At 38.9% G+C, this 16,110-nt stretch overlaps 1 protein-coding gene across 3 annotated transcripts in view; it reads left to right on the forward strand.

The window, feature by feature from the left end:
* FRMD4B (FERM domain containing 4B) overlaps positions 1 to 16,110 on the forward strand; it is a 305,516-nt gene that overhangs the window by 228,084 nt on the left and 61,322 nt on the right. For all 3 annotated transcript variants that reach the window (XM_012720470.1, XM_012720471.1, XM_004675986.2), the window contains 2 exons: positions 4,294 to 4,350; positions 5,165 to 5,187. In XM_012720470.1, the coding sequence (XP_012575924.1) occupies positions 4,294 to 4,350; positions 5,165 to 5,187 (80 nt within the window). The remainder of the gene's footprint in view (positions 1 to 4,293; positions 4,351 to 5,164; positions 5,188 to 16,110) is intronic.

The raw sequence follows: 16,110 nt of genomic DNA on the forward strand, positions 1-16,110 counted from the left end.
ATACCTAATCTAACCTTATTCAGGACATTTAACTTGACTCTAGACTATATCCTAATATAAATTTCACGACTGCTACGCTGTGGTGGTATAGAGCCAGCTAGTACTAGCTAGTGTCAGATTTCCTCCTAACTCCATGTTCTGTGAAGATATACTGATAGTTTGAAATCAGCCATGTACTGAACTGTGGAAATCAACACAAGCAACAAATCAGGGACTTACCTGTCCTCCCCATTTCCAGTGGTGAAACATTTACATTTCCCAGGACAGTACTGTATACAGGGAAGGCGGTGTTCTCAATGCCTGTTGTTAGGAAGAACAAGATGCTGATCTATCCAATTATTAGTGATACCATCACTTGGTTTCGATGATATCTCAGGTTTCTGCTCTGAAGAGTTACCATTTCCTCTTTTAATTAGTTTTCCTCTATGGAAAGAGACTTTGTGATTATGTAAATATTCTGTCCTGTTTTTCATCAAAAGTTCACCCAGTAGCTTTTATTTATTGAAGACCATTGTCTAAATCAGCCAATAATATGATTGTTGCAAGTAAAAATTTTCCTTCATTTGTTTTCAGTTACTTGTTGATATTTTAGTTCATTTTTTATTTAATCTAACATAGTAATAAACTTGTAAACAAATTGAGATCTCCCAGTTTGTCAAGTACCTCTTAGTCCTAAGACATTGCCAGGGTACAGAGCAAGTACTACATCAACACAGATTAAGCAGGAATTGTCCTCAGAAATAATTTTTCCGTTCTGCTGTGGATGATATGTTTGATGATAACATACTGTCTCAACAATAGCAAAAGGAGCATTTAGAGTCATTTTTCAGTCTTACCTGCTACCACGGAAAGTTAATTAGTGTCTGATAGGGTAGAAAGAGCTTTGGAAGAGTGCAGAGAGGGCACCATATGTTATGGATTTGGGTAGTACACTCCATTTTCCTGACCCCTAGTGCTATTATCTGTAAAATGTTAAGAATCACATTTTCAGTAAGTTTGAAAGCGTTCTTTTATTCTGTTCTCCTACTTAAGAATTAATATTTGGCCCTCCCTGGTGGCTCAGCGGGTTAAAGCACAGCACTGAGAAGCTAAAGCCACTTCCGCATGAGTTTGATTACTGCCTAACCTGGAGGAGATCCACATGGCATGGCAGACCTCTCCTGACCCGCCCGCTGCTCCCCTCAGCAGTGTACTTTGTCGATCTGCCTGTTCTGCTCCCCACTCTGTCTATGGTGAAACCTCTCACTGCCCCTGAGCCTCTGGCCTGTACCCCAGTTCTGTATGCACAAATAAATAAATCTTTAAAATAAATTTAAAAAAAAGAATTAATATTTAGAATTCAATTAATTTAAGTGATATCTTGGTCAACTGTGCCAACAAGTCAATGACGAAAATAACATGTCCATAGCAGAGCTTGAACCCAGTGACCTAATGATTGAATCCACAATCCAGCTAAATTAGCCGTGAGGGAATAGCACCAAGGTCTTGATACTGTTTCATATTACCTTTGTGTATTCAGCCACATCATCTGACTCACTTCTCTGCTTCTCTTTGTTTATCCTTGACAGTCATGGAAACCCACTGAAGGATCCCATTACCTCTCTCTTTGAGAAGATCCCTCTCTCAAGTGTTAGCTTGCCCAGTACCTATAAGATTACTTTGTTGCCACGGTTATAAATGAAAGAAATGTTCGTCCTGGGGCAGACTGTAGTTTCTACTGAGCCTTTATATTTCAGGATTGAAATTCTGGAGTTTGCTGTAAGATTTAATTAAGTCTCACCCTACAAAATTGCTGAGAACTGGGCAAATCGTATTATTCCTATTTGATTTATTGTTTGGTGAACTCTATGTACAAGTCAAGTACTAGAAGACAAAATATTGGCAGTCAGTACTAGAAGACAAAATATTTCCTTGGATTTCCAGAAAAATGGTTAAATGGAAGGTGAGGTGGGGAGTAAGAAGGTGCTGCCAAGCCTTGCGTTCTCTTCTCTCCTTGGAACCAGATTTTGACAAATCCATCCCTCCAGCCCACCTTCTCCTCCACAAGAATGGTGTCAGGGCCACTGGTGTAAGTGGAAATATCTATAGGTGAATTGTGTATTAGTCTCCCCTCTCTTCTGATGCTGTCTGAGCCTGGTAGATGTCATGCTTCAGTTCCTCATTTCAGCATTTTTTTTTAAAGATTTACTTATGCATACAAAAACTGGGGTACAGCCAAGAGATGCGGGGAGTAAGAGGATTCACCAGAGACAGAGTGGGGAGCAGAACAGGCAGATTGAAATACACTGCTGAGGGGAGCAGCGGCTGGTCAGGAAAGGTCTGCTGCACCATGTGGATCACTTCCCTGGCCAGGGATTGAACTCGTGCTTCTGATAGCTTCCTTATGCTATTCTTTAACCCATTGTGCCACCAGAGAGGGCCCCATTTCAGCATTTTTAGTATTTAATTACCTTTCTAATGCAGAGAATTGTACCTTAAGATATCTGTCTAAGGTCTTTTTATCTACTGAACTTTCATTTACTAACTTGAAAAATTGTTGTCTAAATAGTATTTACATAACTCAACTCTGGTTCTGATGAGACAAAGAGGGTCATGGGATGGCAGAGAAGTTGACAATAAAGTTCAATATACTTTACTCATCTTTGGTTTTTCAGTATCATAAATAATCCACTTTTTCTCTTTTATAAGATTTTAGAATAAATTTAATTTAACTTTGGTTTCGGGCCAAATTTCAAACTCAAAGATGTTTTTGAGTTCCTCATCTTAGCTACCCTACCCTGCAGTTTCTTTTTCTTTGTAAGTAAAGAATTTAACCTTTTAAAGATTTAATCTTGATCAACATCCACCTTACCTTTTGGATTAACTATTTCATCATCTTTCACTAGATTAGAAAACCACTGCCTCTTGCCTGAAAGACAGAGTGCAATTGATTCCTACAATCAACCTGGCTTCTCTTTGATTTTATAATCTGTTTCTAGAGATTATAGGCAAGCTTTGAATTCCAAGGCTCTAGGCCTGTCAGTTTCAAAACAAAAAAAACTTCGAAGCAGATACCCTGCCTCAGGTTTCAAAGGGAAACTTAGATGTTGGAGGATGATATGAATTTGTTTTTCTTTTTATAATATATAAGGAAACAAAAATTATTTTCACTGCTGATGTTGTAATTGTCTGAGTTTTTGGTTTGTTTATTTTATGATTTTCAAAAGAATTATTGTTATTAATCACTTGGAAATCCTGAAAGAAAAGCATAATTCTTTCAGAAATCCTGAGTTCATTGCTTTATAAACATATCCAGGGCACATCTACATTAAAGCTACTTAAATACTCACCACCAATGCACTTTGTGTAAGTAGAAAACTCTGCCACATATGTTCAACAGTAGAAAGGAGATAAAAAGAGTATAGGGCAGTTTCTAGGCCCCTGAGTTTCAAGAACTAACCATAAAGGATTCTTCTAAATTGCTCATTGTAGTGTAGTAATGATATTTATAAATATCACTGTATTTCACAAATAAATGAAGCTACATGTGAATAATTCTGATAGAAGCAATACACTTCCACACATCCCTCCTAGGCTACTAAAAAAGCATTCTTATTAAAGCAAGGTCCACAAATCCTATTTTTTCTGTAGGCTCTTGAAGGATGAAAAAATAAAATGTTTAAAAAATGACAAATTAGAGTTCATCAAACTTCAAAATAATGGGAAAATGGTAAGTTAAACTTAAAATGAAACACCAGAATTTTACTCCTGAAAGCATTTGCTGTAACCGAGCTTCTAAACTTTACATTTTATCTGTAACATAAAATTATTAATTCAGCAATGTACCATTGATCAGAAGTAAATTTATATTTTTAATAATAGTTGCATTATACTTAGGCTGAAATAACCATGCTGAGATACAGAGAAAAAAAAATTATCTCAGGAAAATACTGAACAAACTGGTCTCTCAAAATCTGCAGAGCTTAAAAATGAATTTGTAAAGATAAAAATTATTCATTTAGAAGTAACTGAATGTCTAGCTTCAAAGTCATTTCTGTTTCTTTTAGGATACTGCTCTCTAAACAAACATCCCGCCCCCATTAAACACATGCACACAAGATAGGGCTTCCCTTTAACCTTCCGTTTGTCACTCCACGCCTCCCCCTCCCTTTCTCCTGCAATGGTATGATCTGCATTTGTTCATAAACTGGAGGTGCCAAGCTGTGACAGCTTCCCCAACTCCATAGCCGTTTACTATAACCTGGGGCCACCTCTGTTACAGTGATCAGTGATGCTTTCCTTTTCCACCAACAGGGGCAAATTGAAGTAGACAGTGAAACCATCTTCAAGTTAGCAGCACTTGTTTTACAGGTAAGAATTGACAAACTGCCTCTCACCGCTTCTTTTTGTTGGTTTTGTGAACTGCCTGCAACTCTGAAACTTTTGCATGGGTCAGCGACTGATGGATTTTTTAAGCCAGCTGGTTGCTTGCCAGTGAAAAATGGGATCCACTGTTTTCTGTTTTAGAGTAGTCTGCATGTGCTGCTGTAATGAGGCATTGTATGTCTCAAGGGAAAATGAAATTTAGAACTCCTAAAGAGGAAGAGCTAAGGCCATCTACCTGCAAGAGGGCTCTGGGTTTCTTGTTGGGGGGAGACCCAAGTTGTTGGAACATTTATATTTTTTCATTTAAATTTGATAAGTTTTATGTACACTTTCTTAAGATTGGGTTGAAGAGTCCTTTGATTCTTAAAAGCTCTAGTAGCTGAAAAACAATGTGGTTTCCATGTTAGTTTAAAAGTGAAAACTAATAGTGTGTGTTGATTTACTTGTGTCATAGATTAAAAGATCTATGTTCAGACTCAAAAAGGGTGCTGCTCCAGTAGACAATTAATCACGTGATCTTAGAAACATAAAGGAGAAATAATTAGCTGTGCTTTTTCAGCTGTATTTGTCTCTACTGTTATAAATAAACCTAATATTTTTGAGTATTAGGTTTTCTTATCAATGCCACATTCTTCTTCATAGCTACTGGGTAAGTGTGTGCACGTTTTTTTGTTTTTTTTTTTTTAAACAAAGCTCTGGCACTTTAACAGAGGGAAATGATCAAGAGGAATATTTGTTTAGCTTTATTAACATAAATACATATTGATCATCCATCCCTTTTTTTTTTTTTTTATTTCAGGAAGCCAAGGGAGATTACACCAGGTAACAATTCCTTTTCCATATTACTATGCAAAAGAACCCTAACTGAGTCTTTTTATGCTGTTATTTTAAATAACAATGGATGCAAAATCAAAAGAAAATAGATCCCAAAGCCTGGGACTGAGGTCTTTCCCTGCTTCAAATAGAGACCTATTCTTTTTGTGAATGAATCTGGGAAGGAAGCTTTCTTAGAATTTATCAAGCCAGAGTGACAGTGAATTGCAATCAGAGATCTCCCAAAGTTCTTTTTACCGCCATCTATTAAAAATGAAGAAATCTACAAAAAGCTTAGATAGCCTATGTTGAGTTTTTAAAACGTATAATAATCCTGTGTTTAAATAGTTATAACGCATGTGCAAAAAGACTAAACCCATCAGCTGCTTAGTTAAGGGATTAATAGAGGCTTTCTTTTTGCAGCTGCCTCAGAGGGGCCTGACCCTTAGACTCTTGACCTAACTGTTGTATTGCTGCCACCGAAACACTAGTTCGAACTGCCTAAGTGACCACATCACCAAAGGACTGTTTATATTTGAATTCACTCTCTACCTGCTCCATTCTGTCCTTTCAATGCAATACTTGTAGTTGGAGAAGTAAAAGCAGTTAAAGGTGGAGGCAAAGTCTCCAGTTAGAAACAGCTCATAGGCCAGTGACCCGTGTTAATGTTCTACTCCCAGTAAACTTTACCAGTAGATTATTTACAGATCAGCTAGTGCTCATTCCCAGCCAACTCTTTAACAGTGTGCTCTTTAACGGACTGATAACCAAATAGCACCTTTCAAGCTTGAAAACTTGCAGTCATTAATACTTCACTTCAGAAATGACAAACACTTTGCTCATCTGTCTGATTTGGTGGAAAGAGTGGCTTCCAATGAGCACACTGTCCTCCACTCACCACAGTTCCAGTTTTTGGTTTTTTTTTTTAATTTAGGTTAGGAAATATGCTTGGAAGGAATCATGAAAATCAATAAATACCAGTTTGTTTAATTAAAAGAAAATGTCAGGGATAAAAGGAGAATAAATTGGTTTCATTCACATCAGAGCTTCTATGTACTCCGCTATTGTCTCTCCTGGAGGAGCCGCAGTTCCTGGGAAGAGCAGATATTTGAAGAATGCTGGTGTAGAGGGGAGGCTGAAGTTGATTTATAAATGAAGGCTCAAGACCAAAAGTTCACTCCTGGCAGGCCAGGAACGCCCTGTGAGGCTCATTTCCTCATCAGGAAAATGGCAGCTACCCTCAGGACTGTTGTGATATTAAATGTTTATAAACAGTGCCTAGGACAGTATCTGGCATTTAGCAAGTTCTCTGTCCACTTTGGCTATTATTGTTACTACTACTACTACTACTACTACTACTACTACTACTACTACTACTTATTGTTATTATTATTATTATGGTGTGATTATTGCTCCCATATTTGTCATCAACTTGGTGTCTCTTGGCAACTTCTGAAGATATTGAAAGACTTTAGGGACTGAAGTGGATCAGAAAAACTGTTAAAGAAAAATAGAAAAACAAAGGTTGACTCCACAAAACTTTCTTAGGGAAGATCATGTGACTGGGGCAGATAAGACTTCAGGGTTAATGAGGTTGGCCAAGACTAAACCACTCTTTTTCCTAACTTCTGCTTGTTCATCATGGTTTCCTGAAGAAATGGAGAGCACTTTTCTGAAGTTCTACAAATCATACTGAATAGTAAGGTGAGCTGTGGCATAGAAATCAGAGAAACTAGCAACACAAACTTGAGTGAGCAGTCTGTCCTTCCTAGCCTCAGTTTACTCATCTGTAAATTGGGATTAATGAAAGTGACAACTTTGCAGGCTGACTTTAAGATGAGTGATGTCGAAGGACCTTATAAAATAGACACTATATTATAAGCATTAGTTATTGTGAGTGAAGGTGAACATAGAATACGATCAGTAAAACTTTATCATTGTGTTTTTTAAAAAGATGTATTTATTTATATATATAAGAACTGGGGTACAGGCCAGAGGTGCAGGGGGGTTAAGAGGATTCACCAGAGACAGAGTGCACATCAGAACAGGCAGACTGAATGAAGTACACTGCTGAGGGGAGCAGCAGGCAGGTCAAGAGAGGTCTGCCATGCCATGGCTCTGGCTGGGAATTGCTGCAGTGGCTGCGGATAGTTTCATAGCACTGCGCTTTAACCCATTGTGCCACCAGGAAGGGCCTATCATTGGGTTTTTAATGAAGTAAAATTTTGGTTTTAGCTGCCACACCCACCCTATCTGATCTCCTCCAACCTTGAATAACGAGGATTTTTTTTTCTCCAAAGTTTTGTTATAAAACTAATTTAAGAAAACCAGGCAAAATAAAATACCCTGGGAAAATGTTTATAGTGGGTAGAGGAAAATCACTAACGCCAGACAAATCCAGGTTTTTCCACTGTTTCCTGAGTAATCTTGAACAAATTATTTGAACTCTCCAAGTCTCAGTTTCCTACATGCCCCGTAGGATTGCTGTGAGGATTAAGTTAATTAATATTTACAAAACACTTTGAAAAGAACCTGTAGTCACCATTTTAATAATATTTCATCAAATTGGTGAATGTAATTTGCACTCCCTATTGTAATAAACATGAGTTGTTTCCAATTTTTTTGCTAATCTAATAGTGTGATGATCTTCTCTTTGTAGTTAAGATTGATATTATCTGTGATTATTTTCTTAAATTTTTCAACTCTTCAGTCTTCTTCACGCAACCTGACCATAAAAGAATATATGTGTGCACACTGCTTGAATGCTTATTACATTATTTAAAACACCCATGTCTGATTTCATTCCACCATGCAAAAGGATACTTTTTCATCTGTTTTAATCATATAATGTTAGGGGTGCTTAATACCATGCATTTATTTATTTATTTAGGTTGGGTTGGGTTGGATTCTTTGCATCCTGTGTATAACATACTAAAAATAAGTCTATTCCGGCCCTCCCTGGTGGTGCAGCAGGTTAAAGCACAGTACTGAGAAGATAAAGCCACTTCTGCATGAGTTCAATTCCCGCCTGCCCTGGAGGTGACCACATGGTGTGGCAGACCTCTCCTGGCCCGCCCGCTGCTCCCCTCAGCAGTGTACTTTGTAGATCTGCTTGTTCTGCTCTCCACACTGTCTCTGGTGAAGCCTCTTGCCGCCCTTGAGCCTCTGGCCTGTACCCCAGTTCTGTATGCACAAATAAATAAATCTTAAAAAAAAAAAAAAAAGTCTATTCAACAAACTTTCAATGCAGAAGAAAATAATTTCTCCTTGTAATTGGACAAATATTCTGACGTCTTTTTTATTGTACTTTAAGGATATTTATTATTTTTTTTTAAGCAATAACATTATCACCCACCACCATCCCTTATAGTCCTTGTCTTTCCCTCTCCCCTGCTATCCCTAACTTTGAGCCCTTAGGATGATTTGTTGATGTCTAATAGTTTTTTTGTTGTTGTTTCAACTGTCTGCTAAGTGAACATCTTCTTCTGGGGTCCCCAGAGATTTATATTATTTCTCTTTATATTGTCTCAGAGAACTCTTTATAATGTTTTCTTTTTTTTTTTAATTATTTTTCTTTACTTTGTTCTATTATCATTTTCAAATTCATTAATTCTTTCCACTGTCTCTGTTTGTCTATTAAGGACATCCATTGTATTTTTTATATCAACTGTAGTGTTTCTTATCCCATTATTTCTGAATATAATTGCCTCATGTTTTCATTATCTTTATTCTATTGTTTTATATCTACATTGCCAGGACTGTTACCCTGAATTACCCTTCTGTCATGTTCTGCAGCTCCACTGAGTCGGGACTCCTTTTAGTTTTTTTTTGTTGTTGTTGTTGTTCTGTCATTTGTGCTATGTTCATCTGTCTCTTTGGTTTCAATATATTATGGGTTCGGTAAGGATAAATTTTCAGCTGTTGTTTTTGTAATTGTTGGAGTTAGTGGGGGGACTGGTACCAACAAGCTTATAAAAGAGATACTGGCCATAAGCATCAAAGGATCACCTCCAATAGACACAGAACTTGAAATTTTTGTTGCAAAGAGGAGTGGGTGTTTTGAATGTATCAGCCTCGTGTGGAGGGTAACAGGTATTTTAGATATCTCAGCCTGGACATCAGTCTTAGTCTCTCCCATAAATCCAGGTGTTCTGACCTGACTCAGGCTACATTCTGCATTATGAGCCTCAGATTCAAGCCAACTCCTTGCTCTGTGCCTGCATTTCTGCTGCCCGCCTGGAATGCACCCTCCACCCTGGGTGCTTGCTCATGCATCCCCTTATCTAGTGCAGTACCAGGCTTTAAGAGCTCTCATATTGGCCTATGCCCAACTTGAAATTGCAGGGGACTCTTCACTGTAGCTGTGCCTCCCTCTTACAGGTTGAACTCCCACACTATTACTTTTAACAAAGTTAGAGTTATTCCTACCTCTTTCAGTGGGGAAGATGCTCTTATTGTGTATGTGGTGATCGGTTTTTCCTTCAGGGGTTTTAGCTTTGTTTTGCATCACTTTTGTTGTGTGTGTCTGGAGTCTTCACTCTGCCACCATCTTCCCCACACCATGCATTTGAACCTTCATTTCATAGCTGAGGAACAGAGGGGTGATATATACATAACAATTCAGGTAGACATTTTCCACCACAATAGTTATTGTTATCACTTAATAAATTAATAGGCAGGAAATCTAGGTCAAAGAGATCATGACACAAACCCAATGAACAGCTAGATCTGTTCCTTCGTCATACACTACTGCATGCACACAAACCCTAGTTATCTTCCTAAAACATACGGTCATCATTGTTGATTTCAGAAATTTCTTGCAGTTTTTCATTGCACAGAGCCCATCCTCCAACAACCCAACCTGGCATTCAAGGCTTTAGTTAGTGGAAACTATACATTTTAATCTGCCGTATTCTTTTGTTCATGTCACTTAATATTTGTTCACACCTCTTTTCTCTTTTCTCCACACATTTCTCTTGTATTATATTTGCCACCATGGTCTTGCTCAAACTCTTATTCCTAGAATGCCTAAAAACAGCAATCCTCCTCATCTTATTTCACTTCCTGCCATGTTTCCTTAAAAGTATTTTAAGTTAATATTATCAACACCAATAGGAAACCTTGCTTGAAAGTTAAAGTAGTGGAGTGGGGACTTCCATTTTCTTTAAATAGTTGAGTCTGAATCTCCAAGTCAGTACTTAAGCCGCAAAGATAACAAGCTGCTCGGGTAACACAGCACAGACAAACACAGAGAATTCCTGAACACTTGAGGAGGCAAGGAGACAAGCCTTTATCACAAGCCAGTGGTAAATAGTTTGTAAAAGCAAGGCTTTTTTGTTTTGTTTTAAGATCCCGAAAGGTGGAAATTACCTAGTAACTATGTGATTAGGGAGTTCCACTTTAAAAAAAAAAAAAAAAAGTGAGTGATGACAATTTAGAGTGTGTAGTTCCTCAGCTTTAAATGGAAGGACATATTCACCTCTTACAGCCGTGCTACAAAATGCTGCTGTTTCCCATGGGAAAGAAACTTCTTTGGGTGTACTGAGAAGAGCTAATGAAGGGAGAGAAAACATCAAAGACTTTAAAGAACTCCCCCTAGTTCTTACACCTCTCCAGCCCTAAAGGCTCTAAAATATAATTCTGTCTCCAGGGCCTTTAAAATCAGTTACATTAATAAAAATAGCATTTCCTCTGGGCTACTCACCTGAATCTATTGAGCACTTAGTGGTGAAGAAGAGAGCTCTGAAATTTTATTGTTTGGATTCAAATTCAAGCCTAGCCTCTTGCTGTGTAGTTGCAGGTAAGTTATCTAGCCACTCTGAAAGTCAGGTTTGGTTTGGTTTGATAAATATTATGTGGCATTGCTATTGTTACCATTATTAAAATGGCCTTTACACCTATACCTATTTTACAGATAGGGAAACTGAGTAAGTGGATAGCTTTGCATAGCTAGAAAGTGGGATAATTGGGACTTCAAGCCTCATGCTCTTTACCACTGTCAAGAGGGTTGTTGTTGTTTTTAATTCCAACACCAATTTGAAACAGTCATTACCCTTCCTTGCTGACAGAATAAAGATGGCTGTCTAATTTCTGGCTGGGCTTCAAATGCAGCAAAATACTTCTTTTAAAAAAGAACCATTGAGTGCCTCCCAGGTGATGCAAGGGGTTAAGTCTCAGCACTGTGAAGCAATCTGCAGCCACTGCAGCAAGAGTTCCATCCCTGGCCAGGGAGCCCACCCACATGGCCCAGCAGACCTCTCTGTTAGTCTCTACTGCTCCCCTCAGCAGTGTATCTCAATAGGTGTTCCTGTTCTGCTCCCCACTCTGTCTCTGGTGAATCATCTCTTGTTCCTCCCCAACACACACCTTTGGCCCATACCTCAGCTCTTGTATGCATACATAAATCTTTAAAAGAAAAACTGTTGAGGGCCCTCCCTGGTGGTGCAACGGGTTAGGACACAGCACTGCAAGCTGGCTACAGCCACTTCAGTGCAAGCTCGATCCCCCACCCCGGAGGTGACTCACATGGCACAGCAGACCTCTCCTGACCCACACACTGGTCCCCTCAGCAGTGTACTTTGTTGATCTACCTGTCCTGCTCCCCACTATGTCTCTGGTGAATCCTCTCACCACCCCTGTGCCTCTGGGCTGTACCCCAGTTCTGTATGCATAAATAAATAAAACTAAAAAAAAAAAAGCAAAAGAAAAACTGCTGAGAAGCAGCTTTTCTCTCTCCATGTGAAATGAAATGCAAACCCAATTAAAAGGTTTGACTTAAAAATACAAGCAAGTTCTTTTGTAAACCAGTTCAATATATTAATAATTTATTTTTAATGGTTTGTAAATACTTCTAAGTGTTAAACTGTTTTATAGACAGTAACTTGTTAGTCATCATCTCCACACTACTAGTTTACTATAATATCCTCAAATGTCACGTGAGATTAAGAAACTTTGTATAGCATTATATTTATATCATATGGCTCAACATTTCCTCATGGTTTGGCCAAATGTTGAGTTGTAATGTTAAATAAACAAAAAAGTCAACAGCAAACAGGGAACCGTGGACTAATAAGTATGGGAAATACTGGTTAAAAATTAGACTAACTTCAAGCTTTCTTTGATACATTTCCAATCTGTTCATGTAATGGCACATCTGCCAGAAAACACATAAGCAGTATTTCCCACACTTATTTGTCCCTAAAGTGTGACCATCTTGCTGAAGCAGTGTTTTATGAACTTCACCTTGTAAAGTGTGGATGTATTTATTTTTTGAAATGTCTTTAACAGATAAGCAGTTTGTAGACACCTGTTCTTGGTACTGCCTGCCAGGTTCATAACTGCCCTTGATTTTAATTCCAATAACTCTTAAGCAGGGTAAACATTCATCAGCTTCTGAACCTGTTTTTTCTGAAGAAACCTGAATTTGGAAAAAAATCACCCATCCATACTGTGGGCACTTTTCCATCTGCTTTATGCATAGATTGTTAGGGCAGCCGAGTATCATACATTTGAACCTTGGCTGATGAGCCAAGTAGTGATATATCCATGACAGTTCAAGTTGGCAAAGCCAAAACTACAGTCCTCCCTCAGGGCTCCCTGACCAGCTCAGGTTTTCACTTAAATTGAGTAAGTAGGTCTGGATGAGGCCTTGCTGTCTCTGACAGAAGGCAGTGAGGGTTTATTAGGCAGGACTCCACCATGAGAAGTGGAATTATCAGCAGAGGAGCCTGAGTCTAATGTTAGTCACTTGAGATAGTGCAAGAGTGAGAAGGCAGGAAATGAGCACTCTGATCAGCAATGCCCTTGGAATACCTTGCCATTATCTCATTGTCCAACCCCATTCGTTCTTATAGATTAAATACCTGTAGTATTTAATGCAAGGATGGAGGCAGGTAGGATTTTCCTTTGTTATTGCTGAGTCACAGTCATTTTCCATCCTTTATAGGAAACTCAGGAAAGACCTGGATCCAGGTGTTTGGGCTCTGGATTCAGAATAGCAGGTGGGAGTCTGAACCGAGCCCTCCCCTTGAACCCAGATTCAAGCCATCTGGCATGAGGATTCTTATCTATAAGAGATTTGTTTAGAGGATCAAATGAGAAAAAGTACCTTGCAGGGAGTCTGGCCCACAATGGAGAGTTAGTACTTAATACTTTATCTACATGAGTCCTGTCTGTTTTTTGAAGGATGCATTTTTGTATATTTTGTTATCCCTGTTGTCATAATTTTTACAACCATAGCCATCTTTAAGTATACCATTCAGTGGTATCAAGTAATTTCATTTGTCATATAATCATCATCACTATCCATCATTAAAACTTTTTATCTTGCAGAACAGAAACTCAGTATCCATTAAACAATAACATGTCCCCCATTCCTCCTGTCCCTGGCAACCTTCATTCTACTTCTGTCTTATAAATTTGCCTATTTTGAATGGCAAATAGGAGGCTTGTTGTGACTGTTAGTTCACTTAAAATAATGTCCTCAAAGTTCATTCATGTTGTACCAAATGTCAGAATTTCTTTCACTTTTAAAGCAGAATGATAGTCTATTGTATAGGTGTGCTTCATTGTTTCATACAATCATTCATCAATGAATTCTTGGGTTACTTCCACTTTGGGGTTAGTATAAATAATGTAGCTATGGATATACAAATATCTCTTTTGATACCTGATTTTGATTCTTTTAGGGAGAGATGCTTGTTCAAAGAATATTCCAGGTACTTAATTATATTCTACCATCCATTGGAGTAGGGGCCAAGGAGTAAAGAATGATCATCAGATCTTAGTGCTAAATTATCAGAACTTCCCTATCAAAATTCTACTTAAGGAATCCAGTATTTACATAAAAAATATTGCAGGTGAATGTATATTGATATGAAAGATGATTGCAATATAAAATGTGGAAAATAGCAAAACAATAGATGTTACCCGTTTTTGTAAAAAAAAAGATATATTCAAACAACTAATCTGCTGTAAGTTACAGTTTACAGTATAAAGATCTCTAATATTTTTGCTGTCCTTCATACATTTATTCCCATTTACATATGTACCTTTACATATGTATATATGTACTATTTTTATATGTATTTTTTGTTTAGACAACTACACAGATAAGAGCTATACCAACATTATGTTCATTATAAAATATTCACAAGAGTATCACATCCAAAAGAATGAGATAAAAATAAAAATCACTATTAATTCTACTGCTTACTGTCTCCACAGATTTCCACCCCATGGAGACTGTAGTAGAGTGAATTCTGAAGTTAGTCAAGCCGAGTTTAGTTCTAGATTCCTCCTCACTGGGGAATAGATTTGACTAAATTACTGAGAATTACTAAGCCTCAGTTTCCTGTGAAGAGGGATTAATGGCAGTTCTCACCTGATAGACCCCTCACGTGGGTATCAACACAAAATGTCTCCCAGCCTAGTGCTTTAAACACTGCCAGGTTCACAGCAGGGACAGAAAAAGAAACGATTGTCACTGTCACGATTAGCAGTTATATCAGGATGGTAGGGATAAGAATGTTTACAATTTTCCTTCTTTGCATATTAATATGTTTTCACTTTTTAACTATGCAAACAGTGCTTTTGTCAGTTTTTTGAGTTACATTTTTAAGAAACTCAGAGCTTAAAACAGTATCTTACAGCTTCTCCTGCCCTGCACACTCTTCCAAAGTGTATGTAAGATGTGGTGTACTACCTACTTTACCTAATGGAAATTTCCCACACCAAGGCTGAAAGCCTTTTCCTGCCACCATAGAGCAGCCAGACACTGATTTCCCACAGCACGTGGGAGGCTCATCCAGAACCTGTTGGCGCCCAGGCCTGCCCAGTGACTGAGGGCCTTTGTGAACAGGCTCATTCAGTTCTGGGCATAGGCGCATGAGGCTGGGCAGGCAGAAAGGCAGCAATTAAGACAGTGGAAACCTACTGGGGAAAAGCTTTAGGCCAGGCCGATTTCATGGGTGTGTGACCATTCTCTCAGCAAGCCTCTAGCTTGGAAAAGCCTCTGGCTTGGTGCTCTTCTGTCACTGTTTTTAAATTCTTTTTTTTTTTTTCAAATATTTTATTTATTTGTGCAAAAAGAACTGGGGTACAAGCTAGAGGTGCAGGGGCAGTGAGAGGCTTCACCAGAGACAGAATGGGAGCAGAACAGGTAGATGGACAGAGTACTTCGCTGAGGGGAGCAGCGGGCGAGTCAGGAGAGGTCTGCTGTGCCATATGGGTCACCTCCCCAGCAGGGGACCAAACTCCTGGTGAAGTGGCTGCACTGAGCCTTTGGTGCTGCTCTTTAACCCACTGTTCCACCAGGGAGGGCCCACAGTTTTGAAATTCTTTTTTTTTTAAGATTTATTTATTTATTCATACAGAGCTGGGGTACAGGCCAGAAGTGCAGGGGAGGTGAGAGGATTCACCAGAGACAGAGTGAGGAGCAGAACAGGCAGATCAACGAAGTACACTGCTGAGGGGAGCAGTGGGCGGGTCAGGAGAGGTCTGCCACGCCATGTGGTCACCTCCGGGGCAGGCGGTGATCAAACTCATGCGGAAGTGGCTTAAGCTTCTTTTGCAGTGCATTAACCCGCTGCGCCACGAGGGAGGGCTGAAATTCTCTCTTTTTTTTTTTAAGTGATTTTTGTTTTTAAAGATTTATTTGAGGGGAGCAGCAGGTGGGTCAAGAGAGGTCTGCTGCACCATGTGGATCACCTCTGGGGCGGGGTATGAACTCGCACTGAAGCGGTTGTGACCAGCTTGCAGTGCTGCATCCTGACCCATTGCGCCACCAGGGAGGGCCCACGGTTTTGAAATTCTTACCGATGTTTTGACAAGGGGCTCCATGGTTTCTTTTTTCATTAAGCCTAGCAAATGTGAATCTGGCCCTGACTAAAAAAACAGGCATTGAGAAGACTGGATGTTGAGGGGGTTATCATA

Source organism: Condylura cristata, unplaced genomic scaffold (assembly GCF_000260355.1).
Source record: "Condylura cristata isolate star-nosed mole 26May11 unplaced genomic scaffold, ConCri1.0 scaffold00004, whole genome shotgun sequence".
NCBI lineage: Eukaryota > Metazoa > Chordata > Mammalia > Eulipotyphla > Talpidae > Condylura > Condylura cristata.